Source organism: Manacus candei, unplaced genomic scaffold, assembly GCF_025592945.1.
Source record: "Manacus candei isolate 608988 ecotype Guabito, Panama unplaced genomic scaffold, ASM2559294v1 h1tg000093l, whole genome shotgun sequence".
Classification (NCBI taxonomy): domain Eukaryota; kingdom Metazoa; phylum Chordata; class Aves; order Passeriformes; family Pipridae; genus Manacus; species Manacus candei.
The window spans coordinates 395,650-405,265 of record NW_026138141.1 but is presented as its reverse complement, the minus strand read 5'-3'; the positions used below and the strand labels follow the sequence as shown (position 1 = coordinate 405,265).

Sequence of the window (9,616 nt, the reverse complement as noted above, 5' to 3'; positions counted from 1 at the left end):
GCAGCTATTACAATTTTAGAAGGAGCAGCAACACGACAAAGGACTGCAGAATTCCCAAGTAGGCAGGCTGGCTCCCCAGCTGAGCTCACACGGTCTTGCTGTTTTTTCCTAGATCCTGTAAACCCTTTCGGTGCGAAAAAGGAATTTGCGATGGGAAGGACACTGAATACTCAGTGTAAAAGCTGCCTTTTTCTCCCCTGTGGTCGCTCGCCTTGTCTGCCCTTTCCACTCATCGCGGATGGGGCTTTTGCCTTGGTATTTGTCCCCGTAACTTGGGAGCAGTTTTAAACCCCTTCCTGCTCAGCCTTGGTCACTTTTCCTTGGGGTATATCCCGGCAGGAGCCGCCTTCCCGCGGGGCGTGACTTGTCCCAGGCGCAGTCGGTGCTGCCGAGGTGGCCCGGCCATTCCCGCCCCCACAATGTCCCCCTGCGGCACTCGGCGTCGGGAACGGCTGGTTCCTACAGGGACGAGTGTTGTCGCCCCTCCGCTGCTGTCGCTCCGCTAACCAGCGCCGTCCCGGTCCGCACATGCATCCCGGCGGGAGCGGGGAATAGCCGGCCTGCCGCACGAGTTCCTTCCCCCCCGGGAGCCTCAGGGCAGCGGGATTTCACACGCACTGACACCCCCAGCCGCGGCTGTCCTTCGGCGAACTACAGCTCCCGGCTGTCCTTGGCTGCCGGAGACCTTCCTTCCCTTTCTTTCTCCCTTCTCTTTTCTTCCTGCCGCTGCCGCCCCGCCTTTCCGCTTCCTGCCGCTGGGCCGCGGGTGGCGAGGCACTTCCAGCTCGGGGGAATTGCCCAGTGGGAGCCGCAGGTAACGGCAGTGGGGCTCCAGTCTCGGCATCCCTCATTAACACCTGTGGTGTAACCATGGGCAGAACCGGCGTGGGGGACTGCCAGTCTGCTCCACGTTACTGCTCTGGGGTCGAGAGGAGTGAGATGTGTTTTTTATTCTCTGTGCTTAAATGTTGCGTTACCTAACTACCGAAAATGTATTTTTTTCTCCAGTTCTCCAGATGGCTTCTTTTGGGTGGAAGAGAAAGATTGGTGAGAAGGTTTCAAGAGCCACTTCTCAGCAATTTGAAGCAGAAGCTGCGGATGAAAAGGATCTGGCTGGCGATGATGATACTAACTGGGTGCATGCAACTAAGAGAAGAAAGGAAATTCTTTTAGAAGACTGTGTGAAGAAAAGTAAGGAGCTCAAGGATGAAGGTGCAGACTTGGCTGAAAATAGGAGGTAGTGATGTTGTCTTACTCTTTTATTGAATGAGTACTACGTGCTATTTTAATCCCTTCTCTAAACAATAGGTAATTTGCTAGTATTTGCGTTTATGTTTTTCATATTCTAAAAAGTGATAATTTCATTCTGCCTTTGCTGTGTGATACTAAATAAGTTGTTGCCTTTGGTGGTGGTGTCAGCTGTGAAGGAGCATGTGTTCTCATAACAACAACAAAAAAGAAGGCAAAAGATGAAAAACTGGTTGGATCTGAAAGTTGAAAGGGTAAATAAGATGCAGTGAGATAAGCCATACCGTCAGTAATGCTTTAGCTACTCTTGAAAATCTGTGTTTTCTCTTATTGAGGGTAAGCCTATTTTGAATGTGTACAGTGCCCAGGCAAATACTGCAAAGCAGCTAACACACTGTTAATCTGCTAATGCTTTTGGAAAGTCAGGTTCAGGGAGTTGCTGTGCATGTATTTTGCTTTGAATGTTGTGTATCTTTTCTCTGTGGATTCTGGTGTTCTTTTTTTGGTTTTTTTTGTGTATTATGTAAAGTGCAGTAAATCTCTTGAACAGCAGCAAATAATCTGTTGTAGATGTGGTTTAGGGCAGGGAAATACTGAGCAGCAGGTAGGTTTTGGTGCTTTTAATATCTTCAGTTGGTCTTAGAAATTGAGTTCTCCATTACCTGTCAGAAAACAGTACAAAAGCTTAACCCATGCATAAGGATTTCTTGTAAACTTAGCGAGAACTATATCTCATTAGAAATGCTTTTAAGAACCACTGAGAAACTCTGAATGGTTTCTAACAGTTATGAGAAAAAAGTTAACGTTCATACCTGAGGCTTAACAGAAGTTCTTACTTAGAATTGTAATTTCCATCAGTTACTCTAGCATGCTCTGTACAGTTCAGGCAATGATGGTGATGTGGTGCTGCTGGGGTACATAACTTTCAGACAGATTTTTCTCTTAAAAAAAAAAATCACATTGGTTGAAGGCTAAACTTACAGTGTGAGACTTTTATTACTTAAACAGGTGAAACAGTTGATGTACCATTACAGGAAACTTGAGGAAGCAGACCGAAAGGAGTGTTTATCCTGTCAGGTTGAAAGTGGTTGCTGTAATTGTGTTCAGATTTATGTGGTCTATTTCTTGAATATCCATCTGTACAACGTAAGCAGACATAATTAAATACTTAAGGTAGATTCTTTCCTGAAATATGGCGTAGTAACAGTTAAGGAAAGATTTGAGTCGAACTGTGTAGCATGTAGGTAAAAGGATGGTATCTCTTCCACTGAAGAAACTCAGAAGAAAGACAAAGAGTGAGCACTAGAGACTAACAAAGGTTGGTTCTTAGTTGGTGTCACTTGTGGAGTGGAGATAAGGGGATTTGAAAAGAAAACAGGCTTGTGAAGAAGCAAGAGGCTAAATAAATAAAAGAATGGGAAGTAATAAATTCAACTTCATTTCTTATAGAAGAGAGACTCAGAGGTAATGTGCATGGCAAAAATTAATATGATGAGAGGTGAATTTTGTAAGCGGGCCTACTATTACTTAGGTAAAATAGTGATTACTACCTTTATGTGGTGTCAATCTTTTTAGCTTATTTTCTGGTAATGGAAGGCAGTGATGTTGTTAGAATCCTTACCATGGATTTGTTAGTCTCTGTGTGTATAGTAAGTCTGTTTCTGTGGATAAGTGAAATCTGATCGTTTTATGTTTGCATAAACATAAATCGATCTCAGTAGTTCTTTGGGGGAGGGAATAATGAATAGGCTTCCTGGGTGTCAGAATTTGTACAGCCGCTTTATTTGCCCATCAGCAAACCTGGGAATGGTGCGGATGAATTGTCTGGGAGGTGGTGGCACTCTGTGGGTTTTCAGCTTTGATAGAGCCTACTGGAGGAGTTATTTGTACTTGCTGTAATGTGTGTGCATGAACCTGTGAAGCTGAGACAGAAGAAAAACGGTGATGAAGACAACAGTTTCTGATGCATGTTTTAGTCTTTTTGTGGGATAGGAGGAAAGATTAGGAGACAAGCAGAAAAAGGTGTTACACTATGTTGATTGTCACAGTGGATCTGTTATTGCGAAAAACATGGTTAGGAGATCCTGACCTAGAAACTTGGTAAGTAGGCAGTTTTGAAGATGGCTTGTGAATGAGTGATTTTGTCAGAACAGCAAGAAAAGGCAGACATGTGGAAGAAGTGTCATATTTGTATTTTTTGAGGTTTGAGGAGTAATTAAACAAATATGTACAAACATACACACAGTCTTTTGGGAACAGGCCCATAGGGAGATTCTTGGGGCTGTCCTGAGCAGAGCCAGGAGTTGGACTTTGATGATCCCTGTGGATCCCTTCCAACTCAGGATATTCTGTGATTTCTGTGAACAGAATACTGTCTGTTGATGGAAAGAATGTAGAATATTCCAGAGGAGAAAATTTTTTTGCTTATAATGCTGGTGGATTATCTAGCTTGAGACATCAGTATGGATGTGCCCATACACACTGGAATTAAAAAAAAAAGGCAACAATCTCCAACCAAAAAAGCAAAAGCAAAACCAAACCAAACCCCCCAAAATCACAATCCAGGTTAGTTTTTTTGTGTTGATAGCCCTACACTGTTTTAAATTTAACATAAGTTCATGTGCTCAGCCTCTGTGTTTTGAACACAGCAATTGTCATTACAGTATATTTTGACTGGTAGGTAGGGAAGTCTTCGACTATGGCCACACAACGGTGAAAAAAGTAAAGGGTTTAGGAGAGTTTAAACAGTGGAGTATAATGTTCTCAAGTGTATGGCATGTGAGAGCTAACAGCAAGAAGAAATACTTCTGTCAGACTAGTATCCTCCGTATAACTGAGTTGCCTATTCACGCCGGTAGCTTTGCAATCACCCTTTTGTGCTGTTTTCAAACTACGAACTTCCTTATCTGCCCAGTAAGTGGCGATAGAGTTCTTCTCAATGTGCCCTGAAGAAGTGCAGAATTTCTGTTGGAAAAAGACACTATTGGGTTTAAATTCTTATTGATTTGCATTTAATTTTTCGGTTTTGCTAAATTGAAGTTAATACTGCTCTTGCTCCTGATGATGTTTACTCCATTTTGTACTAAAAAACCCAACTCCATCTCGATTGGGAAAGTCTTATTGTCAGCTGGAACACTCTTATGTTAGGGATTCACCTATAAAAATAAATATTTGTGTCACTTTGTCACTTGGTGTATAAATTATACTGATTAATAAGATTTTACTCTTAATTTCCTTTAGACTTTGCAGCAGCAAATTAAATAAGGACATTAAATAAGCAAATTAAATAAGTGCAGTGAGCACACCAGATAACAAATCAATTTTTATGAAACTATTTATTTTTCTAGAGGGATTAATTTTTTAGAAATACTTAATTTAATTTTCTAATCTACTGAAAAAATTGGACTTTTCTGGAGGGTCAATTTTTTCACATTTTAGCAGCTGAGACTTTTTCCTCTGATGCTTATGCCAGCATAGCTCCAACATGTGTAGTTTGTGATTTTTTACCTATATATGGTATATACCTATATATGAGTTTTTCTTTCTCAGTAGACATTGTAAGGTGTCAGATGATGAAGCACATACCTTTAAAAAGTATCTTTAGTGGTAAGTCAAGTGTCACTGAAAAAGTATGTTGAGCAGAGGAATAACACCTATTTAAATTAAGTTGAAAAGTCTTCCATCGTGTTGTTTTAACTCTTGTATTTGTTCCATTTGCCTGTGTCTTTCAGGTTTAGATTATGATAAGTACTTATTTACTAATGAGTTATGAAAATGCTAAAGTAATAAAATTGCTTTCAGATTATATTGATTGTTCATTTTGATACAACTAACATGGCAAAGGACAGAGATCATTATGTTGAAATTGCCTTTCAATTTTCAGTCAATGAAACTGATGTTACTTACCTAATATAGTGCTAATAAAGAGGTTTCCCAGAAGATCCAACAGCTACCTTTGGCAGAAACATTTCAACAGCTTAATACGCTTAGTTACATTATGGAGTAGCCCAGGAAAAGTGGAGTATGTTAGAGACAAGAGGGATCCAGGGGAGCTAGTTACATTTGTTTTCTCAACTCAAGAGTTATTCATTCTGATGAAGAGGAAATCAAGAAAAGGTGAATAAAAGTCCTTCATGATTGCACAGGAAGCTCCCGACAAAATCCAAACATAGAATGGAAATGTACAAGAGGTGGGAGCAGAGTTGTGTGGTGCAGGCATGGGTTGGGAAAGCCAAAGCCCACCTGGAGTTGAATCTGGGGAGGGATGTGAAGGGCAAAAAAAAAAAGGGCTTCTACAGGTGTATCAGTAGCAAAAGGAAAATGAAAGGTCTGGGTCCTCTACTGAATGGGGTAGGGAATCAAGTGATAAATGATGCAGAACAGGCAGAGGCACTCTCTATCTTTAGGCCTTTACTTGTAAGACTTACCTTCAGGAACTGTGGGCCATGAGACCTGAGGGAAAGTCTAGAGCTAGGAAGAGTTGCTCTGGGTGGAGGTAAGTTAGACTATGAAATGTTTAGATAAAACTAATGTATAGAAGTGGGACCTGATGGGGTGCATCCTGGAGTGCTGAGGGAGCTGGTTGATGTCATCACAAAGACTTCAACTGCATTTGAAAGGTCATGACAGCTCCTGGGAGCTGCTAGAAAACAAACATCACTCCTTACCTTCATGAAGGGAAAGAAGGAGGATTCAGAACTTTTAGGGCAAATAACCATAAAGCTATCTATGGGAACAAATTATTCTGGAAACCACTTTGAAATGTGGGAAGTACAAGAAGGTTGTTGGGAGTAGCTGGCATTGATTAACAAAGGTGCAATTATGATTGGCCAACCTGAGAGATGACAGATTGATCAGGGAAAGGTATAGATTTTCCATCATTGTTGATATTCAGAACCCACTGGACAGAACTCCACCTGAGCAACCTCCTTCAGGTGACCCTGCTTTGAGCAGGGTGATTTGACTAGATGATCTCTAGAGGTTCACTCCAGTCTTGGCCATTCTGTAAATATATCCCATTAAAGCTACAGACACAAAGAAATTCAAAAAATTGCAGTTTGCTCTTCCTTCTTACCCTCTCTGTCTGCTAACTGACTTCATTTAAAGCAAAGATATATTTCAAAAAGTTAGAAAATCAAAAGGATTGATTCAGTAGATAATTTGGGAGTCTACAAATTCTTATTTCTGGCTCCTAGAATAAAGGCTAAAATTCTGTTAGGCTGCTGGGTATAGTGTATTGGGAATGTTGATGCTTCCATAAGACTAATCTGAAAGCCCTACAGAGTTTTGATTTTTATGATTAAGTGTGGGAGAAATTGTTGGAAAATGCTTATGATGAAACTAGGAGAATGTACTAAGTACTCACTCCTACTGTTCCTTGTAGGCTGAAAATACCTGGTATCAGTATGGATGTAATTTCCATGCCAGGAATAATTAGCAGGTATATATAGTGCCTTCCTCCTTCAGAGTGAATTACCAGTATCAGTGTTCTTCAAACAAAATCCAACTTTTTAGTATCAGTAATTATTATCTTTGATTAAGTTGAGAGTTTTCTAGGGTCAGTCATGCAAAAATGCAGAGGAAGTAAGTAGGTTTTGCACTGTAAGTAAAAATGCACAGTGTGAGTAGGGGCTTGATTAAAATTTTCTTGAGTTCTAGTCAAAATACCTGATCAATTTTTAATGTTTTTCAGTGTTTAGCATTACTAGTTTGTGTCTGTATAAAACTTGGTTTCTATTACGATTCCTTGAGAATGCTTTACGCATGGGACGCTCACTAAAGAGCCTAAGGGTGTATAAGATGGAAGTCTTGAGTGCAGAACACATGAGCTGAAACAGAAAAGGGTGAACAAGTAAGGACCTTGTACCTTTGTTTATTGGAGAAAGCATGTTACAGCTTCTCTCTTATTAGTCAGAACATACAGATTGTTTTTCAGGCCTCATAACCTTTCTACAGAATTAAAAAAAGTGCAGAGAGTGGTTTGTAGTGTTTAACACGCTCCTGTAAACTGCTATGTGAAGTAATACATAATTTTTGTCTAAGTTAATTTTTATTGCTGACTCTATTGGTTTTTGCCACGTACTGATAGAGTTGTTACTTCCTGGTGATGCATCTCCTCTCATTGAGGAGAAAGTTCTTTGCAGACTGTTAAAGTAGTTCTTTAAGGTGTAATTTATCTTTAAATTAGCTTTTTTCTTTTTGGTCTGGAAAACATTATTTTCCAACAGCTGGTTATTATTGGCAAAGCAGGAGTTCAGTTATGAAATTGTTACTAATTTAGTGCAGATTTTTCTGAGGATGTGCTCGCAGAGTTCGCATGATTTTGAGAGTATCTTTTTGTTAGAATTATTGTTCCTTGAGGATGTTGAAATATGACATTGCATGATCCATCTGTATTTGAATGTGTGCATATTTTTCTATTTTGTAAATAGAAGCAGAAGGAATATTCGTAGAACAGCTGTAGACTGTTCTACGAATTTATATATATACATATATATTTATATATATACACACACACATCTATTTGTATTTTCCTTAAGAGAAAGCATAATTTAATTGATGCCTTTGTATCATCCTGTGTAACTTCAGAAAGTTATTGTTGTCAGCCAGGATACGAATCATTATTCATTCAAGGTTGCTTGGTAATGTAAGGAGAAAGAGGTATTGACATAATTAATCTAATGGGTACTTCACACATGTTACCAGGACCATTTTGTGATGCTTTTGCCTTCCTGAACTGGGTGGCTGTGGACAAACTGGGAGAGGGTTGTCCACAACCATGCCAAGGCTGCAGCTGGGAGTAATGCTGCTCAGATGCCAGTATCTGGGAATGTTCCCTGGAACCATGAGTGTCTTAATGCAGGTACAAGCTCTGGGGCTGCAGCATGGCTGAAGTCCTCCTGTGAACACTTCAGCTGAGGGACCAAAACTTAGTTGAGGGGAAATTGGGCCTAACTGCGAGTACTTGCTTGGAGATCAAGGATAATTTGTGTTACTTTGGATTTAAGTTTAGAGGGTCTGTTCGTTCTATGTGTGAAATGTAATTTACAGATTTTTGTAAGTGGAAAACTGTTTATTCACTGTACATCTGCTATGTAGTTTTTTTTTTAATGAGTTCTTAAAAAATGTGTCTATGTACTTAAAACCTCCCCTTATACTTTAGTGTTTGTCTCTCATTATCATAGCTGTGCTTGAAAAATTAAAATTCTGAAAGCACACGTGCCGGCATATTTCTAGCCTTGTAAATTATACAGAAGTAGAGTAATTAGTTCCACCTTTTTTTACTTAATTCTTCTGAGAGCCTGTGATTTTCTTTGAAACTGATGTGGGTATACCACCAGTCTTCGAGGTATTTTCTGACATCAACGTTTACAACCTTTTGCTGCGTATGAGGGGCAATGGGTTTATATATCAGAGTGCAAGTGGTGCACTTTTTTTTCCTCTAAGTGCTGTGTTGAGGTGAAATGTTTCGCTGTGAGTTTCTCTCATAGACGGATTGATTTCTGAAACTGTCTTCATTCCTTTTCTCTTGCTACATATTACTGTGATAAACTGAGACAGGGATTGTCTTTTAAAATATTAGACTTGGTGACAGTATAACCAACACTATTGCCATCCTGCAAAAAACAATCTCTGCTAGCAGGTCTGTACTGGTAGATGGCAGCTAGAGGTTCATGTTAATACTTGAATACAAAAGTCTGTCTAGCAGATTAAAGAACATGTTTCTGACTTGAGCTAAGAGATTTTGCCTATAACTTCAGTTAGGCATTCTAATAGTGCAGCTTTTAAATGTAGACAATTCTATTATTTATATACCTAGTGTAAAACCACTTAGCAAGAGGCAGTAATTTACATTAACAGTATAAGCAGTTTTTGCACAGAAATACAACCTGGGGCCTTTTCCATATCCTTCATAGGATTCCTGGTATTAATGACATCAAGGTGGATACTGCACACTATGATCATAGCTCATTTTTTTAAAGTTACGGTTTTGTGGGTTTGTTTATTGTCTGGATCTACTGTTAAATACATCTATTTGCTTTCATTTGAATAATAAACCCTTTGAATTTAGAAATTATTTTTTCATAATATTATTTCTCTTCATAGGGGAAGCTGCAGGGAAAAAATTAAGTGGTTTCCTTATTTAATATCTTTTGTCCAGTTGTTCTTAAATTCTAGTTATTGTTGCTGACAGAGATAATATTCCCTTCCACTGCTTTTGTTTTAACTGTCTCTGTGGTTCATGGAATTTAATTTTGAAACAGTAATTCAGTGTCCTTTGCCTGATCCATATGGAACATGGTGTATATCTGTTGTCCACATCTTCTAAAATTAAAATGTACTGAATTTAAGGAATTATAATTGCCCA

The 9,616-nt window shown here is 39.3% G+C and overlaps 1 protein-coding gene across 2 annotated transcripts in view; it reads left to right on the top strand.

Annotated features, from left to right (window-relative positions):
* Positions 1 to 59: 59 nt before the first annotated feature.
* Positions 60 to 9,616, top strand: part of TTC33 (tetratricopeptide repeat domain 33) — a 38,785-nt gene continuing 29,228 nt past the window's right edge. Inside the window, exons 1-2 of one of the 2 annotated variants that reach the window (XM_051768245.1) lie at positions 60 to 267; positions 1,009 to 1,237. In XM_051768245.1, coding sequence (XP_051624205.1) covers positions 1,017 to 1,237 — 221 coding nt within the window. In that variant the 5' untranslated portion in view covers positions 60 to 267; positions 1,009 to 1,016. Of the gene's footprint in view, positions 268 to 477; positions 815 to 1,008; positions 1,238 to 9,616 lie in introns of those variants that run through there. The other variant, XM_051768244.1, reaches the window with a different exon arrangement.